The sequence below is a fragment of the Fukomys damarensis genome, unplaced genomic scaffold, assembly GCF_012274545.1.
Source record: "Fukomys damarensis isolate Sample0158 unplaced genomic scaffold, DMR_v1.0_HiC HiC_scaffold_39, whole genome shotgun sequence".
NCBI lineage: Eukaryota > Metazoa > Chordata > Mammalia > Rodentia > Bathyergidae > Fukomys > Fukomys damarensis.
The window spans coordinates 28074035-28099106 of NW_022900951.1; the positions used below are offsets into that span (position 1 = coordinate 28074035).

Here is a 25072-nt window from a genome sequence, read left to right on the forward strand (position 1 = left end):
CCTTGTGGCTGTGGAGCTGGCAGGGGAACCACTGAGCTAAATCACTGGCCCCTTGAGTAGTTTTAATTTTAATAGCCAAATAAGTTACCTGAATTGGGTTTTCTTCTCATTACTTTTGACTGATAAGGAGGTTGTATGTTTTCATGGAAGAATATTATTTTATGGAGGTGTATGTCTATAATCACAATGCTCAGGAGGCTGAGGCAGGAGGAATACCAGGAGTTCGAGGACAGCCTAGGCTAAATAGTGAGTAAAGACTAATCTGAACTACATGGTTGGTGAGACCTTGACTCAAAAAAAATCTAATCCTAAATACATAAGAACAAAGTTGGCAAGAGCATGAGATTTTGGTTCTAGATTGCCTTAAAATCCCACAACCTAACACACTGAAAGATTTGTGTATTGAAATGCGCAGTTTAAACATTTTCCAACATAAAATGTTACTGTTTCACTATTGAGTCACCTATATTACTAAAGTGTAGCAAAACTATTTATCCTATTATAGTGGCTAGCAGTTTTAGTGGTTCATGACATATTTCTATTTAAATAAATATAGAATTAAATCTTAAAGTAGATAACATTTTTTCTGTTTTTGTTTTTATTTTATTTTATTTTCTCATTGAGTTTATTGGTACATTTTAGGTGTGCATTGCAGTTACATTCATCACTGGCATCTTGTGCCTTTACATGACAGGTCTTGGTTCTCTTTTTCTCCCCTTATTTTTTATTAGTATACAAGAGTATCCCATAACAATTACATGCCTTGTGGGGAGTTGTTACAATTGCATAACCCATCTCAATTCTTTTCTTCATATCTTTTCATCTCCCTTTTCTCATCCCTCAATTCCTCTCTTGATTCCCTTCCCATTTGAACAAAATCTATCTTGCGATTTGCTATTATCTATCTTTTACTTTGCTCTTCATTTTTCTTTGGGGTTTCTCATATAAGAAAACATATGGCATTACACTTTTTCAAAAGGACAATTAAGAATTTGAAAAATCTTTTCTTAGTATAACACAGCTATAAGAACATATCAACAAAGCACTAGGTACCCAAACTACTCTCCTATGTACCTGGTCTTTTGTTCAAGGGACTTAACAATTTCTTAAGGCTAAAGGTATGATCCCTTTTATGTTGATGGTAAAATTCACAAAGATTACATATGTCCAACAATTTCTCAAGCGCTCTGTCAAACTTGCCCATCATTATACAACCAACTAATGTTGACATAAAAACAATAAATTATTTTGAATATCAGTGAAAACAAAAATATATTTAAGAAAGTGACAAAAATCAATTAAAATTTATACCAAAATTCTAAGCCAAAATGTCAGAATGATGACCTTGTGTTAACATTCTCTTGGTTAGTAACTTCTTTTACTCTATGATCACAGATCACTTACACTTTGATCATAGAAAACGAGAGACTGATGAAGAAGGTATTTGTGTGTACCTTTACGGTACGGATGTAATTTACACAACTCCACTTTTTGGTTAAAAAAGGTTTCAAATAAATTACTAAGAATTTCTTCCTGTGTGTATATTCTCCAAATATAAAACATTACTGCAACATTTACCTTACAGTTAATATTGCTTTTAAACTCTGTGCACAAATTTTGCATTTGATAAAAGGAGAGTCAAAGGAAAATTAAATTCAAATTGATCATAACATCTAAATGTCTTTTGAAAACTGCAAAATTTGTACATGAAACAATGTTTTAAGACTGTTTGTTTGTTTATTTTGTATCGGGGATCGAACTCAGTACCTTCTGCTTGCGAGGCAGGCGGCAGCACCACTGAGTTAAATCCCCAGCCCATATGACTGATTTTTAATAGTACTGTGAAACAGCAAATGATGATTAGTTCTTTTACATTTGAACTATAGTAAATATTGCAGTTTTACAACCTGTTTCCTAGTACATTTCTTAAATTCCTTTAATGAAATGTCGCCAGCATCACGATATACCATTTTCTACATCCTTTATATGTGTTTAAATTTCATTGTTTCCTAAATACTTAAAAATGAATAAAGGTGACTTCCAAATAAGTCCGGTGTATCCGTTTTGGAACAAAACTGAAATAAAATATACACTGTGGAGAATTTGTTGCAAGCCTTGTGGTTTCATTCTAAAGGCAAGTGGAACACTCCCAAAATGATTCTAAATTTTATTTATTTATTTTTAATGGAGTTTATTGGTACATTTTAGGTATACAGTTGTACCTTTACATGACAGGTCTTGGTTCTCATTATTTCCCCTTGTCCATTCTAAATTTTAAAAAGTAAAGTATCTTACATGGTTGTTTTTATTAAAACTCCACATTCCAAATATGAGGAAAAACATTGTGGACTTCTACATTTTTGTGTGAAAATTGTAATTTAAAGAAAGTTTAATTTGTTTTCCAGCTTCATGCACAACACCAATAAATTGTAGTGTCTTAGCTATTTAGTAGAAGAGGTATTAAAAATTGAAGTTAGGTATGCCTCAGAAATATAGCTTGGAATATACTTCAAGCACTAGTTGCGTGTATGGTTTAATTCACGATTTGCATAATCACATAAAATTGTATAATTTGATATTTGAAACAAAAAAACCCCAAAAGACCCATTAGAATATGTGAACCTATTTTTTTAGTAATTGTGTTAATTTGTCATTTAATGGGACAGCAAGTGCATGATTATTTTAAATAGTTACCATGAATATGGTCCAAACTTGAGCCTAAGTATCACTGAACCATATCCTCAATGGTAGTATATATGGGTAACTTAATTTTGATCCATAGAGTCAACCAAAAGAAATGTTCAAATTATACTCCCAAATTCCATCTACCTCTGCTCTGTATTTTGTTACCATCTTCTTTCAGAGGTATTATTAGTGGCTAACTATAATTGACAATGTTTTATCTCTCTCTCTCTCTCTCTCTCTCTCTTTTTTTTTTTTTTTTGTACTGGGGAACAAACTTGGGACCTTGCCCTTTTGAGGCTGGCAGTGGAACCACTGAGCTAAATCCCCAGCCCGCCAATGTCTTATGTCAATTACTGTTTCAGTTTTACTTTGCGAATCAGAATATAATGAGTATTCAGTAAGGACCTACTATATACCCTGATTTTTCCGCATGCCTCAAAAAATTTTAACCATCAAAATCTGGATCACATTCCAAAAAAAAAAGTAATTTCCTTCATTTCTAAATGTTTAAATGAATGCTTATTTGCTTATTTATATACTTCATTATTTTCTTATTTTTGGAGACAAGGTCTCACGATATAGTTTAGGCTGTCCTTGAATTCACCATGTAGTCTAGGTTAGCCTCAAATTTAGGGAGACCCTCCTGTCTCAGCCTCTGACATGCTATAATTACAGTAAGACACCGCCGTGCTTGGCTTAAATACTTTTTGCATAATTCAATGTATGTTATTATCAAGTGATCTGAGGTGAAATATGCTTTATTTTTAATATAAAATGAGATCATTAAAATACATTTTACGAATTTATTAAAATGAAAAAAGATAAAAATTAAGATGTGTTATATACATGTACCGACTTCCTACAATTAATGTAATCATTATATACTGCAAACATGAACTAATAAAAAGTTGAAAAAAATAAAAGGAAAACGTGATAATGTAGTTCCTAAGGACATATTATGTAACAACTATAAGAAAATTTTTAGAGTATATAAGTTATTCAACATGTACATGCTGCCAAATTCACCAATTAAAATCACCAAGCAACCTGCATCTAAACAACAACTTATGAATATTTTTCATTGTCTGTATATTCATTAAATTTGTCACCGACTTCTCAGCTAACGTATCTGTTTATTTTTATATTTAATGAGCCCATTGGCCTCATACGAAGAAGAAAATTAAGTGATTTCCTATGCAGATCCTTTAACTTTTTAATGACAAAACCACAATTAAGACCAAACGTATGTGATATACAGAATTAATCCAGCAGAATGCAGGCAAATTTCAGAAAAAGCTGACATGCAGAAGAACACATTTGTCATATTTATGTATGCTATTTTTGTAAATATTCTTTACAAAAAAAAATATAGTTTGAAAATGGAACTCTATGTGATTTCATAAAGTTGTATTTATCTGGAAATATATACATAGTAACATAGGAATGAAATATGAAAAAGGTTGTTCACATTTCATATTGAGAATAGGTTTTACTGATAGCTTTTTGAGGCACTTAGGTTAACAAAGATTAATTTGAATATACTCTTGTAAAAGAAAAAATATAATTCTCACTTTGCGCTTTTATCTCACTTGAAGAATAAATGTTAGTTAAAAAATAACTGTTGTATCACAGAGACCTTTCATTTTTGTTTAGAGATAGACATGGAATATAATGTAGAATGCAGGAAATAGGTTTTAGTTTGGAGCTTTCTATGCAACTTGAGTCTCTTTGGAATAATGTATTTGAAAAGAGTTAAAACCAAAGTATAATTATTTTATATTTAATATAATTGCTTTTTATTAAAAATTATTTATGCACACCTTGTTTCCATAAATTATTTGGATGTTAACAAGATTTGCATTTATTCTTATTTCTCTGCAACAGACTGATAAAATATTCTACTACAACTCATTTTTTACCAATGGATTCAAAGTTAAATTTCCCCTAATAATTTTCTTAGTGTCAAGAAAAAAATAGTAAAAAACATACAAACTGTCTTTAATTTAAATTTTCACTCTAGAAGTGCTTGTCTGATATAATTCAGCTGATAAATATGAACCTATGTGTTTATCAATTCCCTAAGAAGATTATCTAAATCAACTCTGTGTAATTACCATTCACCATCTGTTCCACCAGGGCCTGAGCTGATCTGCTGGCATCTTGCAGTTTTCTCAACTTCTCGGCTTTTTCTCGCTCTATGGCCTGCAGCATGATAGCAAAGGTGAATATTTCAATACAAGTTTTGTGAAAGTACACAATAATTATAACTTCTCCTTGCCCTCTCCAGCCTAAGATATTTCACCATGTCACTTTTTCAAACGTATCTAAAGAATTTTTCTCAACTCATGCCACTGAAAACATCAAAAATGGCAATAAAAGCACAACTGCTATTTTTAATAATATGGTTTCAATTCTTAACTAAGTTCACATGACAGTTTTGAACGCATTTCAATGTAATATTGCTAAAAACAAGGAAAAAAGAAAATCATAAGTATAAAATATAAAATGTCATATCCTTTAGATGGATTTCGTCTTTTAAAGATGTACCACTGAATTTTATCATAAAAACCTAAGTACATTCAGTGTTAAAAAACTAATTTGCGACTCAGTAATGTATAAAGTAGGAAAAGTACACCAGCTATAATAATTTAGCAGAAAAACATATATATTTAAATACAAGACTGTAGGCTAATTGTATCTTTCAAACACAGTCAAAGACATCTATTTCCAAGGGCAATTAGATTCAGTTTCAAAGCACTTCCTAAGTTCCTTTGTACATTCTTCCTCATCAGAATCAACTTTTGAATGACAAATACAAGAATCTTTTCCTTTAAGAAAAACTAGCATTCTACATTAAATTTAGTTAACACTATCTCTGCAGAAATATAAATTTAAATCACCATGCAGAATTATGCAGGACTATAATTCTTAACATGCCTATAATAATATATGTTCCATATGTTAGGACAGTCACAGAAAAATAAAGCTCTAATGCAATTAACATATAGTAAGAGCAGGAGGTCTGTGATTAGTAATACTTATAAAAACGATTTCACTTGAGTTTGGAGCAGGTTTATATTTCACCAGACTGTTTTTCAAGACTTTGAGGTCTCCAAGGCACAATATCGAGTACTCATGGGAGGGGCATAATAGCGTCGGGCATATGCTTCAGAAAATTTGTGCAAGAATGGCAATGTCCAGTATCCATGTTGTACTACATGGTGGCCAATAGCATGGACACCAAGATATGAAAATGTTTGTCTGCCCATTCACAATGGATACTGACAGTCTTTAGGTCAATTAACACTTTGGGAATGTGACTACTGAGCACCAGAAAAGTGGCCATTGTGAACGAAGAAATGAGTTGAATTTAATGCCATTTAATTAAGTTTAAAAGTCTTTATGTGGCCAGTGATGACTGTAATTGTACAATATAGATAAAGTGAAGATATAAATGCAAACATAGCTAATACAACAATGTTCAGAGAAATATGTTATAACCTACACTATTTCCCAAGCAAATCATGGAATACCCAAAATGCTAATTAAAATTTAGGGTAAATTAAGAGTGAAATAATATACTACAACATAATAATCTCGTTTTATTTTCGTAAAATATTTACACTCTAGCCGCAAAATATGCATTTTTTTTGGTAGTATGAGGGATCAAACTCAGGACCTTGGTCTTGCCAGGCAGGTGCAGTGCTACTGAGCTATACCCCTGGTCCAATATGCATTTTTAAAATTATTACATGATATGTATAAAATAAAAACGGGATTTTGTCTTATCAATCAAAAACATCTGAAGATGAAACACACATTTTAGCATCTTGAATTCTAGCTGAAAGTTCAAAATACAAAGACTGCATTATTTTGTGATCGTGTGCTTTTAGGAACACACTCTAGGGTTAGCAGGTGAAAATTCTGGGTTGTCTTGAAATTCAGTTTCACATAGACAGGATTGAAATATTTCCAAAAACATAAAGACTAATGTGAAAGGTTCTTTTCTTGCTGAAGTAAAAACTCCAAAAAAATTAAGCAACCAATAATGACTTCCAGTAAGATCCCAGACACAGCTCCAAAATTCTCATTTCCTCAAGTTGTCGACTGTTGGTTTCTAAATTTCCTGTCCTTAGCAGCTAATTGGCCCCCATGTTTTCTAATGCTTAACTTGTTTCCAATACTTAACTTGTTTCTCCTCAACAGTAAATGTCATTAAGAAACACTCAGAATTTTAGATGAGAAAAATGGGCACACTTAATTATTTAAATTAAATATTTACAACCATCAAGGGAGATAGGAAGAGTTGAGGTGCTCCTGCTTTGAATAATATGTCGAAAAAACTGAGAGAGAGAAAAAGGGCAACAAGACAACAGCAAATAGAACCAACTGGTGTTCTCAGACTTACAAGTTTTGGAAATATCCTATCAGAGTGGTTTCCATTTATCTATGTTGAGGTTTCGATTTTTTTTAAACAAGACATATAATAAGAAGAATCAGAACAACATTTAGAATTATCCTATCAGAGTGGCTTCCATTTATCTACATTGAGGTTTTGCTTTTTTTAAACAAGATATTATATAAGAAGAAGCAGAAAACCCTATGGCCTTTATAAATAAGGAAAACAAATTAACAATATCTTTCTGACTGTCATGATCACTAACTTCATTTTAAATATCTAATGCAATAAGCAATTTGAAATGCTAACAGAGAAACAAACTTAAATTTGAATATATCAGGGATAATATTTGACCTGAAATATCTTGTTTCATTAACTCTACTATTCCAGTTATTTGAATGTAATAAGAAGTCTATCTGCCAGCACAGAAATAAAATAACAATCTATGCAGTAGGTACTATTAGTCCACCATTTAGACAGGACGAAAGTAAGGCACAGAGAGCTTATTGAAAATTTGAAAATATCAGCGTAACCAGATGACAGTAAAGTTCCTTATAGAGTCTACCAAATAACAGTTGATGTACATTATTTTAAATACATATCGTGGTAATTATGGGATAGACTGAATCTGGTTTGTATGGTCTCATTTTATACAAGAAAAGCAAGTAATAGAAATGTGTTATATACATGTACCAATCCCCTACAGTCAATGTGGTCTTTATGTACTGCAAACTTGTACTAATAAAAGTAAAAATAAAAGATTAAAATAAAAACAATGAATATAGACCTGGAAAGCATCAGATACAACATTAGAACCCTGGTCCTCTGTTTTAAGTTCAGCTCTCTCTCTCAAACCTAAGTTGTTCCTTCTAGAAGTGTTCTAATCAAATAGGCTTACACATAGTAAAATGTAATTCTCAATAAAGGTGAGATTTTAATTTGTTTGCAATCAGGGATACTCAAATTATTCAGCCATTATTAATTCAGCGAGGGCATCAAGATATCAAAAGGCTTGTACGGCCACTCACAATGGACACCAACAGTCTGTAGGCTGATTACAAACACCCTGTACAGCTCAAGTATTGGATCTCATTGTCAGATGTCTGTTGCAACCAAACAAAATATCTGGTGCCTGTACAGAGACATAGGCTCTAGAAAGAAGCAATCAAACACTTTGCAATCTTGTCAGTGTTGCAATGACATTTGGATTATATTAGGTAGCTTGACTTTAAAGAGAAATATTAGAAAATAAACAGGAATATAGGAACAAATGTGTCTTCAAGGGTGTGAGAACTCAATGACATCAAGGACTCTAAAAAACATTTCACTTCAGACAGTTGTAGATGGTCAATTAAAGACAATAAAATTTAGGGTAGCAAGGTGATACTAAAGTGGCAATAAAAAAGTTTTTTTTTTTTTTTTTTGGTCAATTGGTTTGAGTTCTATCTATTGCTTACAAGCTGTTTGACCTTAACAAAATGATTGAACTTTTCTGAGCCACATTTTTTTTTGAGTTTTTGTTTGTTTTTTTGTACTGGGGATTGAACTCGTGTCCTTGTGCTTGCAAAGCAGGCAGCAGAACCACTGAGCTAAAACCCCAGCGCCCACAATTTTTTTTTGAGACAGGGTCTTACTATGTAGTTGACACTGACCTGGAACTCACTATGTAGCCCAGGCTGGTCTCAAATTCATAGCAATCCTCCTGCCTCAGCCTCCGGAGTGCTGGGATTACAGGCATGCGCCACCACGCCAGGCCATTCTGAGCCACGATTTTTAAATATAAAACAAGAGTACAGATAGATATCATCCAGAGCTTCTAAGGGAACTACGGAGGCTTTTCATACAACTTTTTTTCCAAAGGGAGATCATTTCATAGTAAAATGAGGAACTAGGAATTGTTAATCTGGGACAAAGAACATAACAATAACTTAGATCTCATGAAGCAGAGCATACATGCTAGGAGAAAACAGTTTTAGTTACTTATTCAACTTTGTTACGTTTTCTAAGTGTGGTTATTCAGAGATTTCTCATCAACTTCCATTAGCAAGGTGCTCTAATCAGCTCCTGTGTGAACATTGTTTTTCTGATATGTCTTCTGAAGATTGAGATCACCTTTCCTTAGAATGAATGTGTATTTTGATTTGACCTCAGCTGATAATTACACTCTTCACCCCAGATTAATAACTCCTAGTTCCTCAGTTTACTATAAAATAAAATAAAGATATGCATTAATTCTAATGAAATATATGGACTTCTATTTTCAAATGGTTTGAAACTATTGTTCCCAATGTTTTCACCTCCCTTTTTCTTATAGAAACATGTATTAAACATATGTTGGAATATGTATGAAACATATATGAAGCACAGAAAACACAAAACATGTAAAATATATTACACAACAAACAAAAACAAAGTTTGAAGAGAAATATATTGCTGAAAAAGAAAGGACAAAAAAAAAAAAAAGGAAGGGATTGTGTGCCGCTAAGGAGTAATTTGGTCTTCTGTAGTCTCTGGTGAAAAGTAAAAGTCGTCTGGAGCAAAATTTAAACAAGAACAAAAATCAAACAATATAAAAATAACCTAACAGCAATTTCTTTACTCAGTTCCATCAAAGTTGTATCATGGTCACCACTGGATCCTACCTTACTAAATTGAATGACTGATTGTCAGTCCTCAGCTAACTTCTTATCATAATTTGATTCAAAGAATGTCCTCTTCCTGTAGGTATTCATTACAACAATTTTTAATATGAGCTGTTTCTAATATGTGTGTTTCTTTGCTCTGCATATCTGCATAGCTTTCAAAAACCTTTGGTATTTATTATTGACAATGCATATGCTTTACACATTAATCTTGATTAATTCATATTTTCCTCACTGGAATATAAAGTATACAATGTTGGGTTTCCTCATTTTTTTATTTCTCTATTCTATCTTCAGAGTCTAAAATAGTGTATGTCATAAAATCAAACCATAATAAGGTCAAGGTCTATAAAAGTATAGTGTTTCTGTATACAATATTGTGATTTTTTCCCATGACCATGGCAGTCTTGTAAGGTGTAAATGTATAACAAACCCTAGCAGCTATACATGCAGCAATGATAGACTCAGCCAAGGGGATAGATGCTCCAAGCTCAGGAGAAGAAAGGCAGACTAAATGAAGGTCTTATAAAAACTACATATCAGGTTGCGATTTTTCAACTTATTCTCTGGAATTTGCAAGTAGAAAACAAAAGTAACACATACAATCACCGAGATGAGACCTAATAAATCTTAGCTCTCTGTTCTTCCATCACTAGTCTTCTTGTCTCCTCCTCCTTCCCCCTCTTTCTACCCACTTTCCCTCAACACACGTGTATATGCATAAATGTGCATATAAATACATATAATATCAATCTACCCGCCTATCTACTAGCGAGCTTTCCTTGTTTTTAAGCCCAAAAGTGTTATCTGAATACACTTCAACTATGGCCCCCACTTTCCATATATTTTATCTTTAATATTAATCCAAATGTCTATAGTCTGACTTTAATCCTATTACCCTAAAACATTTTCAATAAAATATATCCAAATAATCTATCCCATTGTTTCAAAAGTATTTCAATATACATTATAATTTGTTTCATTCATACTACAAGTATATTTCCAAGAAAGTTTTGTGCTAATATCTATTTCTTGTAAGAGAATCATTTTTGTTAATGCCTTTCACTCTGAATAACTACTTTAAAGATAACAATACACACTGCATTAACTATCATTATTCCCTTATCATTTTGTTATAAAATTCTATTTTATTTTCTCATAACATTAAAAATTTATCAATTTTCTTTTTGCCAGGTACAATACATCTTAAAGCACTCAATCCTGAAAACTGGATCTACCTCTGTGAAATCACCTTGTTTATAAAAATATATCTGCCTTGGATATTACCTTTCTCTTACCTCTTTCCTGATAAAACAGCACAGATATTGTGTTTTTGCATCTGTTTTCTCATATATCTGTTTATCATATATGTATGTATACATATGCATATAAAATATGTATATATATCTTAAAATAATCCATATAACACATTATTTTATTAACAGATTAAATATTTCATTCAATATATGTTTAATATAAGATCTTAGGTTTAGCAGTTATTACACAGATTCTACAATATTTACTATACACAATTTGAAATAAAGAATGTCGAGGTTAAAGAAAGTATCCACACATAAAATAAAATGAGCTCAAAATATTGATAGAGATCGTCAAGAAAGAGTTTAAAAATGTATAACGTAACATGTTGAATAAAATTCAATTGAATGGTATCATGCAATAATATAAATAACAAAGATATGAAAGTAAAATAATTCTGAGCAAAGTTCACAAAAAGGGAAGTTGTCTAATTCTTCAATAAGGGATGAAAAATCTTTTCCGATCTTTCTTCTCCTTCCATATTGGCAACTCGGTAAAGTGTCCTACTTTCATGATATCTTCTCTAATAGTATGAAAGTAAGTTCTAGATTCCCTATGATCCTCCCCTGCCTTTAGAAGCAATTAATTTTGTATTCACTCAGCATTCTATGATGAAGTTTTACCCTTTGACAGCAAAGTAATTTATTCACACAAAAGTTTACTTAAAATTTATGTACTTTACATTGGCAATTCAGCTTGCCTTAAAATCTGCCTGCTGAGTTTAAAGAAATTACTTCTTTATACATCAAATATTATTTGCTGTTTGGCCAGTTCCTGTATTTTATTCCAGGACACCAAAACTACAACCAATCAAACAATCAAAAATAATTCAAACCAGTTAATTTCCAGCTGCTGATTTCTAGAAACCAATAATCAAATCAACATAACAATGGCTAGAAATCAGTTTGGGTACCTAAACAGAAATCAGATCATTGTAGGCTTCTTGAAAGCAATAAGGAGAGATTGACTTTGTCAACATCTTTCAGTCAAAAGCCAGGAGGAATTTATCAACAGATGAACAAAGTAAGGTTGATTTTCTTTTCTTTTCTTTTTTTGGTACCAGGGATTGAGCTTGGGTCCTTGCACTTGCAAGGCAGGCCACCGAACCGCTGAGCTAAATCCCCCACCCAAGGCTGATTTTCTTGAGGCAACAAGAGAGATCGTAAAAAATCTAAGAGAATGAATAGCTAAATGGATGCTAGAAATAGCTTACATAAAATTTGGGCTTCAATTAGGAAGACTAAGGAAGCAAGGCTTTGTTTTGCTTGGACGCTGTAAGGAAGGAAGAGTAATTCTATAAGTGGTTACCCTAAATTCCTTTTATCTAAATGGCAGGAAGAATGTAGATGGGTCAAAGCTAAGACTGGCAAAGACACTGATACGACTTGTCATATTGTAAAGAGATGGATATTTGAGGTCTGGCAGTTCGTGAATTTATATACTTATGTGATTATAAAGTGGGTTAGTTACTATTTTTATTCATTATGACAATGAAGTAGGCATTTTTGATGTTGGCATTCTCAGCAATTGTTCAATTGCAATGTGAAAACACAACAGACCAGCTATAGTACCAGGGCTATATCTGAGAACTCTAAGGCCTAACTGAACGGTCAAACCCACTCCTGGTTTATCAGTCGGTGTTCTATTTTCTTTCTTGAATGATGGCAAATGAAGACATTACAGGATCAAATTTATCTTTTAATAAGATAACTTTGGAAAAAGTGACATAAACACTTCCAAAGGAATACAACATTAGTTACAGGGCCAATGAACTAGGGGACTGCCATCTCAAACAGTGCAAAGCCATGATATTTGCTTTAATCAGGATTGTAATGATAAAAAGTGAGTGAATTGTAACAGTTTAAAGAGCTCTGAAGGGAACAGGAAGAAATCTAGATGACCTAGTTAGCTGCTTTCTGATTTAGGCTGTTAAAAAGGCAAAAGGAAGGAAAAACAATAAAGCGGGGTAGGAAAATCATGAGACCTATTTTAAGTTTTAGGGCAAACATTCAATTAAAATCATCTACTAGGATTTTTCATGTTTTTAAATTTGAAAACTGATACATAACAGTGCAGGAACTATACATATTAACAATGTACCATGTACTGTTTTATCACATGTACATCCTGTATAATCAGGTTAAAATATGTAATCAGATATACTGGCCTAAGCTTTGAAGGGAAAGGTATACACTAATGATTAGTACTGGGGGGTGGTAATATTAAGTAAATGTTACTTGAATGAAATGGGATGAGGATATCCAAAGAGGGAAAACTGAGAAAAGAACTGTGGTGAATAACAGTATTTAAAGAAAGGTGAATTGGAAAAAGTTAAGAAAAACGGAAGCAGCTGGGGATCTAGCTCAGTGGTTCTGCTGCCTGCCTCGAAAGAGCAAGGACCTGAGTTCAATCCCCAGTACCATTAAAAAAAAAAGAAAGAAAGAAAAATGCAAGCAAAGCAATGCATATATAATGTTATGTCACAATCAGGAAAGAATTTCACAAATGATAACATGGTTTTATACTGGTACAGTCCTACAGAGGAGTTAAGTTAAATAAGGTACAAAATTATTCACATGTATGTTTCCAGGAAGAGGAATTTTTTTCTCAAAGATAGAAAAACAGCAAGCTTAAAATCTAATGATAAAGGCTCAGAGGTTAGAGAAGGGTTGAAGATACAGATACACAGCACAATGGAAGCAGGCTCCTTATTGCATAGACAGTGAACCCCCAAAGATAGATTAGCCTTAACTAGCTACAGCACAGCCTCTCGCATCAAAACAGATGGAAAGAATTTCGTAACAGAGAAAGGGGACGACAAAGTTTATTGATGCACCACTGGGTGTAAATTGTAAGGAAATTAATTTCATTTCTTAGAAAGCAGTTGCTTTAAAATGCTACGTGAAGGCAGGAAACCAATTTTAAAGGAGAGGGCGTATAAAAAAGTGATGGTCATAGTGGTGGTTTTGAGAACAACTGAACTTTTAAAGTATGGGTAGAATAATATATTGGAAAGATGTGTCTTGAAAGCCGATTATCGAGGATCATAGAGACTGGGAAGACACAGAGCACTGGGAGTGCGACAGGAAAAGGAGCACAGAAGAGCACAGAGATGAAGGTTTAACAACGTATAGATAGCGGGGTAAACACGGATAACAGAGATGGCAGGCAAGGCAAAACTGTCCATATTTCGACATTGCGGTATTTTCAATGAAAGTCAGAAAAGGTTGATTTGAGTATAAGCAAGCATATAAGGAGCGACGGTGTATGCTTTACAGATTCTATATGGTGAATGCTTTACACATTCTTGCGGAAAAGGACAAATTTCCATTAATCCCGCTCATCCCCACCCCCGATTTCAAACATATTTATCCCATGATACTTGACACCTTTCAAAACAGTTCTGAAGTCATGTTTCATGAATATTTTTATGAGACATGATAAAAAATATGGTGAATACTGCTGCCGAGGGCCTTTCCCTGCAAATATAGTCTCGTAAAAAATATTACAGCGTATCCTCATCCATGCTGTTCACTGGATCTGGCACCATGTCACTTTTGGCTTCTCTGTCAAAGTCAATACAACCATGAAAAGTAAACAGTTTGAACTGATTCAGAACACTGAGACAGCCATGATAGTGGACCTACAGATCCTAGAAAGTAGGCCTAGTCCAAGGCCTACTAAACACGATTGCTTTGTAGGAATGCTTTCAAGATGATCTTGTATAGGCTGTGGAGTTTCTTTTTTTTTTTTTCAGCTTTAATTGAGTTTATTGGTACATTTTAGGCTGCTGAGTTTCAAACACTGTATCTCATCCATCTGTGGTCAGAGGGTAGGTACTACTGTGTTGTTTTGTTACTAATTTACATTACCGTGCCATCACTCTGAGGCTTTGAGTAACTAGAATATCTTAATTCAGCTGAAACTTCTGAACTATGGGAAGATGCATAAAATGAGAGAGGGAACATCTGGAAGTTTGGTAAACTGTGAAGTTTGTTAGAATGTGTCTCAGAATACTGATTCTGAGAGGTTTAAATCCATACAGATCACCTATAGAATTTGTTCAAAGGCAGACTCTAATATACTGGGTTTGAGGACTTTCTATAATTCTAACAAGTTTCCAGATGATCTCAGTGTTTGTTTTCAGGGCTCATGTTTTCAGTAGAAAACTTAAATAGAATTCTGCTTATATGTAAATTCATTTTCCAGTTATATGAATAAAAATGGTCAAAATGGAAGGAAAATATGCTCCAGTTTAAAAATTTCGTATTTGAAAACATATAAAGCTGAACTGACAATAGCCTAGGATATTCTAGTTGCCTGAAAACACTTTAAAGTTAGTGATGAGTAAAAGAATCAAGGGAAAAAAGAAGAGAGTTGGTAATATTTAGCAATTTTTTTAGATGCCTAAAAATGCATTAATACCACTCAGGGTTCATAAGATGGGCCTCCCATGAGTTCAAAATAACTTACATTAAGCGACAGGTGAAGAAGTTAAGAAAATTAATGTACACTTGAATTTCATATCCATCATCATTACTATGTATTTCTCTCTGGGATTTTTAATACATATACATTATATTTAGCCTGAAGAAAATGTCTCGGTAAATCATTTCACGTCCTATTTTAGTAGTCAATTAAGAATGATGTTATTTCAGAAAATGAGAGTTCAGGTTAATAAAGGTGACTCATGAAGCATCAGAAAATCACTTATATAACATTGTATATGTTTTTAGCACTTTCAGTCTGTCATGCTGTTAGTACTGATTAAATGCAAATTGCTTTCAGTTAAACATAGGATATCAGGAACTTTGTGCATTTAGTTTCCTGGTACTCAGTTTTTCTACTTGGCCAAAGCTGTTTTAAATACAGATGCAGGGTAACAAACAGATATCTATATGAATCAGATGGCTACAACATTTTAATTCACTAACAAAATGTGTAATGTGATTCATATGTTTAGTGGTTGAGAACTTTGAAACTTTGAGTGTATCTTTTCCAGGTAATTTTCTGAGAGAATTCCTCTCAAAAATTATAACAAAGAATATTCTTCAAATATAAATATATTGAAGAAAAACATTCTTCCTTCTATTTTTGTTGTATTTCAGGTCCATTTTAAAACTAAGACATTAATCACATATCCCATTTTTTGAAAGTAGAGCAGTCTATTTTAATGCTAATAGCAGCATAACTTAGAAACCTAATAAGAAATTTAAAATAGCTCTCCAATTTATAAGTAGGTAACTTCAAGAACTATTGGTAAATTATCTTCCCCCTAAACTAACCTAAAACATAGATAACTTTCTTCCAGAATAGTTTCTGTTTTTTTATTCTCCAACTCCCCAACAATAACCATGAGCTTATATCTGAGGCAATCCTGGATTTATAATAACATAATAGATTTTAAAGTTCATGAATTCAATGCTGGAAAGATAAAGCAGAGCTTATACATACATACATATACTTGTGACACACCGGTAGCTAAAGTCATTCGACATTCATGTTCATTTTAGCTTATTTTTTCTTGTATTTACTCTGCCTTAAAGACATTATATTATAAACTGCAATGTTTTAAAATTGTTGAAGTTTGAAAAATCAAAGCCCCGAAGATGAACCAGCTTTTATTAAATTAGTAAAAAATTCTATTGTGAAGGTCAAAACTAATGTTTTAGAAGGAAATAAAAACAACAAAATATCTATTATTATAAGATTGAGAGAAGGCAGACATATTTTAGTAAACATAGTATATACATAAATATCAGAGAAATATAGACCTATTATAATTTATGACAGGTATCAATGTCTACAAAAATAACCCTTTGATGATACATAAGTCATAGCTGCAGAATTTCTATCAGGTCTATTTGTTCTATTCTATTTTATTCTGTTCTGATCTGTTACTATTCTACAAGCATTATAAAGCCTGACTATCCCTGATGTACCAGAATATTGTAAATGGGAATCAGTACAAGCTCAAATTTGAAAAATAATAATTTACAGCTAAATAAAACACAAATAATGAGAATTTTTGAAAAACATTCCTGGTCACAGAACATCAGGAAATATTATTTCTAGGCTCAAGTTTGGTTTTGATTCATACCTAAAATATGGGATCCTTGCACTTGCAAGGCAGGCCACCGAACCACTGAGCTAAATTCCCACCCCCCCTAAAATATACTTTAAAGGTATATTATAAACAGTATACCATACTACTTTAATCCTATCACCTCTAATAGAATCAGAGACCAAAGAAAGCAGCATTTGGAATCAGCACAAAAAAGGGAAAATGCATAAACCTTAATACAGAACCTACATTGACTTTTTCTTTAAGGTCTGAGAAGTTGCCTTCCTTCCGATAGATTGCGAATTCAGGACTCTGCAACACAGCTTCCGAGCGAGTAATCCAACTGTGAAGTTCAGTTATATCGACATCCAACCTAAGACAGCAAAGAATAAAGGTCATTATTTCTTGATTATCTCTTTCTTCTATATGGAAAGAGAAGCAATTTGTTCACATATATCATTCTTTTCCTAATTTGATACTCAGGCCTGATGACTCTATTACTGTTAATAGCACTACTATTTCCCTAGTTAGGTAGGCTCAGAATTTGGAATCAGCTTTTATCTAGAGTCTTATGATCATGGCAGCCATTTTATTTACTTCAATACAGCAATTACCTCTATAGTATTTCCTAGAAGCTATTACCCTACCTCTACTTACTATTTGTACTGTTTGAAAAAAACATTACTTCCCAAGATGATTCTGTTTCTTTTTGAAGTGTAATTACAAGAAACCAAAAATTCACATTTGTCCTCCCCTTGTCTTACTTCTGATATGCATTCCTTCATGGAGTTCCTGTTGCCACCCATTATGGTAAATAGAATATTAGTAAAAGTAATACATGTGATGTCTTGATAAGTGCTTTCATATTGTGTTTCATGCTCTTATAATGTCTACTCTGAGAAGGCAACTACAGTATAAGAAGTCCAATGACCCTCATGTGGCCATGCTTTAAGGTAGCTTGATCTGTCCATCTGGAAGTGCTATGCGGAGGAGGATAAAGCAGCATTATTGTTGAATGAAGCTTTCTCGAATCTTCTGACCCATAAAAAACAGCAGCTAAATATAGCCAAATGAGTGCTCTACCTGACACCACACAGAGCCGAGGCAGTCTCCAAAGGGTGCCACCCATGTTGTAGAGTCATGAGAAATGATAAATAACTGCTGTTTTGATACCAAATTTTCATGTAGGATATTATGCTGCAACAAATATCAGATCACATACCCCACTACTTTAAAACATTCTCTTTTTTAAGAGGTCTTTGGAGCTATTGAAAATCAAATATTGATTTTGATCAGTTTACTTAGGTCCAGAAGAGCCAAGATGTGGGAGCATCTTAAGGTTCCATTAATAAAGGATTAAGAAAATGTGAAATACAGATAAACTCCCACATGAAATGGGATATTATTAGATTTATTAAAGAAGGAAATCCTGTCATTTGCACCATCTGGATGAAACTAGAGATCATTACACTAAATGAAATAAGCCAGACACAGAAAAATGCATAATGTATCATCTCACATGTACAATCTGAAATAGACTTAACTCATAGAAGCAGAGAATAAAATGGTGGTTACCAGGATGTGACTTGAAGAAATGAGTGGTTGAGAAGATGTTAACCAATGGATACAAAATTTCAGTTAGGGACAATAAGTTCAAAAAATACATTTTACAACATGATGTCTAGAGTTAATAATATACTACTGTAGGCATATGACACTTGTTGAGAAAATAAGTTTTGAAGTTTTAATTTTTCTTACTACATGTTTTCAGCGTAGGCTTTATTCTTACCACAAAAATAAGTGATATAATAGATATGCTAATTAGATCCATTTAGTCATCCATAATGCATACATGTATCAAAACATATTTTATACCCTAAATATACAGAAATTTTACTAATAGTTAATACATTTTAAAAATAAAACTAAAAAATTAAAAAACATAGATTTTACAGGAGTCATTCCAGGCAAAAGCCTGAATGGGGTTATATTTTTATTGAAGGAAAGCTCCTGAATTTTAACAACATGTGTTGTTAAATGAAAGGGGAATTTACAGCTTCTCTAATCTAAAACTTTATTATACAAATCAAAACAAATTCAAAAGATAGGCAAATGTCAAAAATAAAATTAGAGGAAGTTTGTAAAACAGAAGAAAAATACAAATGTCAGATACCAAATAAAGCAGTTGTAATCATCATGCTATTAACTTCTTCATTAAACCTTCAAGTATTTTAAAGCAACTATTTAAATCCATACAAGATAAGTTAGGCAGATCTGTTGAAGTCATTGGCATAGGAAAAGACTTTATGAAAAAATCCTTAGTAGCCCTGGAACTAGCAGAAAGAATCATCAACTAGGATCTAATCTTATTAAAAAGCTTCTGATTGCAAAAGAAACCATCAACAGAGCTAAGAGACAACCTACAATGTGGGGAAAATAATTATCAGCTGCTCCTCAGACAAAGGACTATTATCTAGAATATATAATCAACTTAAAAAAATCAGGTCCCCCAATATAAAGACCCAAATAAAAAATGGGCATCTGAAACGAACAGACAATTCTCAGACAAAGAAGTAAAAGCAGCAAGTAAATATATGAAAAATGTTCCACATGACTGGTCATTCGAGAGATGCATATGAAAACAATACTGAGATTCCACCTCACCCCAGAAATAATGGCTGCTCTCAAGAAATCAATCAATAACAAATGTTGGCGGGGTTTTGGGGAGAACAGAACCCTTCTCCACTGTTGGTGGGAGTGCAGACTGGTGCAACCACTATGGAAATCAATGTGGAGATACCTCAAAGAACTAGGATTAGAAGTTCCATTTGACCCAGCTATCCCTCTGCTGGGTATCTTTCCAAAAGAACTAAAAGAATCATATCACAGTGATATGCATGCACCCATGTTTATAGCGGCACAGTTTGTAATAGCTAAAACTTGGAAACAGCCCAATTGCCCATCAGTTGGAGACTGTATAAAGAAGATGTGGTTTTTCTGTAAAATGGAATACTACTCAAACATAAAGAATGAGAAATTAGAGTCATTCATAGTAAAGTGGATGCATATTGAGGTCATACTCTTACGCGAAATAAGTCACACGTGTAAATACTGAATAGTTTCTCTGGTGTGAAAAACAATAAGTGTAAATAAGATCCAAATGGTATAACTGACAATGTGAAATAGGAAGAAAAAGGCTAATGGTGTAGAGGAAGTGGTAAGGGTAGGGGAAAAGAAACAAGCGAAAAGAAAAAAAAATATGAGAAAATGAAAAAGAAAAAAAGTGTTTTTTTTTGTTTTGTTTTTTTTTTGTTTGTTTGTTTTTTAATAGGGACGGGAGGAGGAGGTGAAGTGAGGGCAGGGGTATGGTGAAAAAATGAGAACCAAGACCTGTCATGTAAAGGTACAAGATCCCATTGATGAATGTAACTGTACTGTATGCCTAAAAAGTATCAATAAACTCAATGAAAAAAAAAAGTTTTTAAAAATCCATACAAGACACCTAATGGTCAGCCTACCCCACTCATTATTATTTCAGTGGACTTTCCACAATTTGCCCATATGTTAGATTTCTTAAAATTTTGCATCTAAAGGGAATATATCAGTAATACACAATGCAATCAAGGAAGACTAAATGATTATCTTCTTGGTTTACAATATTTTTCAGATTTAATCCAACATTTTATATCAGTATTAAAATTTCATTTCACCTTGCTATTAATTTGACCTCAAACTTCTTAGAATTTTTCACATAAACTATCATTAAGCTAGTGCTATCAAATTTACAAACTGATGTCTGAAACTCAAATTTTAATGCCTTAAAACATATGAGCCTGTTAGAATTTTTAACACTAATTGCATGCTATTATTTTTAAATTGTCCTGATATACAGCCTTATAGAAGAAGAAACCATTACAAAAATATATACACATTTTTAATTCCTGAAAAATCCTATTAGTATGTATTATCAGTCTCTTTTCATATAAGGAAACAGAAGTTCAGAGAATTTAATTTAATTGACTTCAGACTCTTTCTATTTTGAGTGAGGAACTTAGTTCAACTAGTTCATCATTATGTCCTCCACCTCAAAGACAACCGTGTTCCTAGTAATACATATTTGTTCAGTTGTATCCGAAGACAGAAAGAAATTGAGAGAACAGGGATATGAATTCTTCTAACCTCCTATAAATGAACATAAATATTTGCTTTCATTCGTGCATGCACTCTTACTAGTTATGTGATTTTTATTTTATCATACATGGTCATTGGTACCTTTCCTATATTTAGTTTTCTATACATTTAATTATCAAGTTTATGATTTCTTCATTCATAATGTTGACTTATAAGTAGGGTTCTGTTGCATGCAGTAAAAATCCCTCCCTTCTTCACTGATACAAACTCATTAAGTCAATAGTTTTGACTATGGTTAGTTACCTGCCAAATTAAGAGCTTGTAATTATATTCCAATCGACATTGAGGCATGTTTATTATCTGAATGCCATTCAAAAAGATTGTTTTCTTTTGAGCCAACATAGAAGTTTCCACATCTGTTTTATGAAGGCTTTCAATTGGCAGTGCACAGGACAGCCTTCGAAGGCTGGGAGAGTAATGCTCCAGAAGTATCAATCAGTGAGAGCTCAGAGTTGGTGCATAAATGTCCCAGACATCTTGCAATTCAATTGGACAATTCTGAAGTATATTATGCATGGTGTACAAGCAGCTTCCAGTAGGACGAAGCCCCAGTTGCACTCAGCAATAACTTGATCCCTGCTCGTGCATCATTTTTATTAGCTACATACTTTTCCTTAGCGTATTTCCTTACTTTACTTCCTGATATTCTTTTCAAATAAACTATATGCACTTAGGTCCTTGTCTCTAAATCTATTCTTATGGAAGGACAAACTAAGGCAGTGTTCAGAGCTTTAAACAAAGCCAGTATCCTGGGAAATTTATTTATTTTTTCCACTTGAGCTCTGACTCATCAAAGAAACTAAAACATTTTTCCAATGCCCTAAAAGCCCTGACCCACCCTTTTTCTCCAGCTCTCTCAACAGATGACCTTGTTTTCTGCCTTACATAGAAAAGAACAAACACCAGATCAAGTTTTTTTTCCTTTTCCTATACTCAAATAGTCCATCTTTCCTGCATGCGCAGCCTCCCTTATTTTCTCTTTCATTTGAGTTTTCTCTTACCTAGTCAGTCCCTCTATTTTTATATTATTCTCTTATTTATCAAGCATCTATAAATTTTAATTATATATTATAATTTCAAATCAACCCATGCATTTTATATGGAAACTTAAACATATTTCATTGACTTCTACTTCTTTTAAAGTCAAATCTCTCCAAACTCTCAGTCAGTCCCCTTTCCATTACTTGTGTACCACAAAAGCAGATGATTTGCAACAAGTGTCCAGTTTACTGAGTATTTCTCCCTTTTTTTACTCCTTAATCCATTCATCACTAATTCTCAGTAAAAATATTTTTGATAAATAAATCATGCCACTATAGCCAATGCGGAGTTTCATTTTCTTGTTATCTAGTAAAATTTAACATTGCTGCGTATACTCTGAAGTTTTCCTTCTTGGCCTCCATGATGACATTCTCTCATCTACTTTGTCTTCTGTTTCTGTATTCACTGGTAATTTCTCTTTGCAGCTCACTTCCTCCACTGTGTTATGATCAGAGTTCAAGGTGCAGCTCATTATCAATCATCTTCTACTTACTATCTCATTCTCTCTCACTAGCTATCTTAATAATGCTCATTACTTGAAATGAAAACCATATATCAATGACTCTAATATGAATTATCTCAGATTCAGTCATTTATTCAGAGCACCAGAGCTACATCTGCCTACTGGATGTCTTCTCTGTTTTCACACTGTAGAAGCTTGTAGTGGATAAGTAATGGTCAACTTGGAATGCCCAGCTGAACTGAATCACCTGAAGATTTTTGTTGATGGCATAAAAACAGAACCGGAGAGGAAGATCATGGCCTGCTGATTTTCTAGGAGAAGCTTGTTGTGGTTGGTTTGCCTGATACAAACTAGGCTGTTCTCATTGTGGAGGAGCTCAGGGCCTCATTTTTACTGGAGTTGGCCACTGCTTTCATCAGGGGATCTGTAAATACCCTGAGCATAACTTCCGGGCATCAGTGCAGATCCCTCAGCCTGGTGGCACAGATTCTTCACCACCCTGGTGCAGGCTTTCTAGCTTCCACCTCTGGCCTTCAGGCCTTCCAGGTATAGATCCTCAATATGGATGATCATCAGACATTGCTGTGGGCTCTAGGCCACTGCGTGGACTCAGGGAGGACGTTGCCTTGGACTGTATCCCCTTAACTGGACTTGTGTAGTACGTCGCTGGGATCCCGACCCTCAGCTGGATTCTTTGGGCCTCTAATGTGCAGTTAATCACTCTTGCACTCCTTTGTATTTGACTTTTGGGGTAATTATCATAAAATAATCCTATAAATTTTGTGGCCCATACTTAATGTTTTCCCCTTGTCCAAACCCTGACTACAACAAAGCTCCTTTCATATTTTACCTTAAGATAAAACATTCGCTATGACTTTCTAAATTGGTACTCTATCAGCATTCTGAAAATCTGTGGATGTCATCACCATTTATTACTTTTGATATGAATTCATCTGCTTTTGTCTGTGTTCCCTGAAAATTCATTTGTTGAATTCAATCCCTAATCCTCAATGTGATAGCATTAAAAGATGTTCTTTGAGAAGTTATTAGTTCGTGTGGATCCAACACTCACAAATGTAATGAATGTCCTGAATTGGGGCAAAAAAGGTCAGTTGTTCTCTTCTACTCTGAGGACACAGCAAGATGCCATCATTTCTGTACCACACCAGAAAGGCTTCCCTCATCAAACACCAAATCTTTTCTTATCTTTATCTTGGATTTCCAAGATTCAGAACAAGGGAAAATAAATTTCTATTTTTATGATGTTTATATTATATTCCATTCTGAGGTCAGCTGTCTTATACGCTATTCGGTTTATATTTTTATAGCAGCCTGACTGGACTAAGATAATCTTTCTTCCCACCTTCAGTTAACTAAAAAATCTAACCAATCAAACATTACCAGACTGTTTCGCAGTCTACATAGCAAGCATCTTTATTTGTGTTGCCATTAAATATGACCACACAACTTCAATAGTGCCTTGGTTGGTCCCCAGAAAATCATTCAGAAATGATCCAATCTGTTTATGCACTATGAGCCGAATTATCATTTCTTAAACCATATCTGATCACAACCTTTAGTCATAAAAACCACTAAAAGACTTTCTCATTTCTCTTAGGATACAGACCAAATCTTTAATGGCAGCCCTGTATGATCTGACCTTGATAAACCTCTTAATTTTATCCTCTACTTTGTTTCATGGAAGCATTTCTAGGCACAAATCTACTTTTATGTTTCTCAGAATGTCCAGAGTTGTTTATCAGTTTTGCTACTCCTCCAATGAAAGGGGATCCCTTGCTGACACTTCTCAAAGATTTCTTTTTTGAAAACTTTGTCACTATAATACATTCTCACCACTTTGGTCAAATTTATTCCTTTTCCTTTAAGTCAATCTGAACAAATTATGTACCAAATGCTCTGTGACTCATGGAGATGAATCAGTAGGTACCCATCACCAATATGTACCACTCACCCTTTAGCCTTCGTCTCTCTCTTCCTATACCCTTTTGATTCTGACTGTATTTAGGAAACACTGCCTACTTCTGTTTTGTAAGTCCATAGAACTCAAAATTGACTCAAGGTACTACCAAATATTAACAGCACAACTGGGAGATACTTCCTAAGGGCTATATTCATGAAAGCTGTCCATTAAGAATAATGTTTATACTTGTCTTCTTTTCATAAATTATTATAATTATTATGCTTCATTGCTACCTGTAACCATTGAAATGAAGGATCAAGGTAACTTATTCAATTTGGAAGTAAATATT

General features: G+C 33.4%; 1 protein-coding gene across 6 annotated transcripts in view; it reads right to left on the reverse strand.

The window, feature by feature from the left end:
* The window catches only part of Dmd (dystrophin), a 2130457-nt gene that overhangs the window by 1357288 nt on the left and 748097 nt on the right, over window positions 1–25072 (reverse strand). For all 6 annotated transcript variants that reach the window (XM_033760401.1, XM_033760400.1, XM_033760399.1 and 3 more), the window contains exons 18-19: window positions 17357–17480; window positions 4800–4887 (exon numbers count right to left, since the gene is read on the reverse strand). In XM_033760401.1, the coding sequence (XP_033616292.1) occupies window positions 4800–4887; window positions 17357–17480 (212 nt within the window). The remainder of the gene's footprint in view (window positions 1–4799; window positions 4888–17356; window positions 17481–25072) is intronic.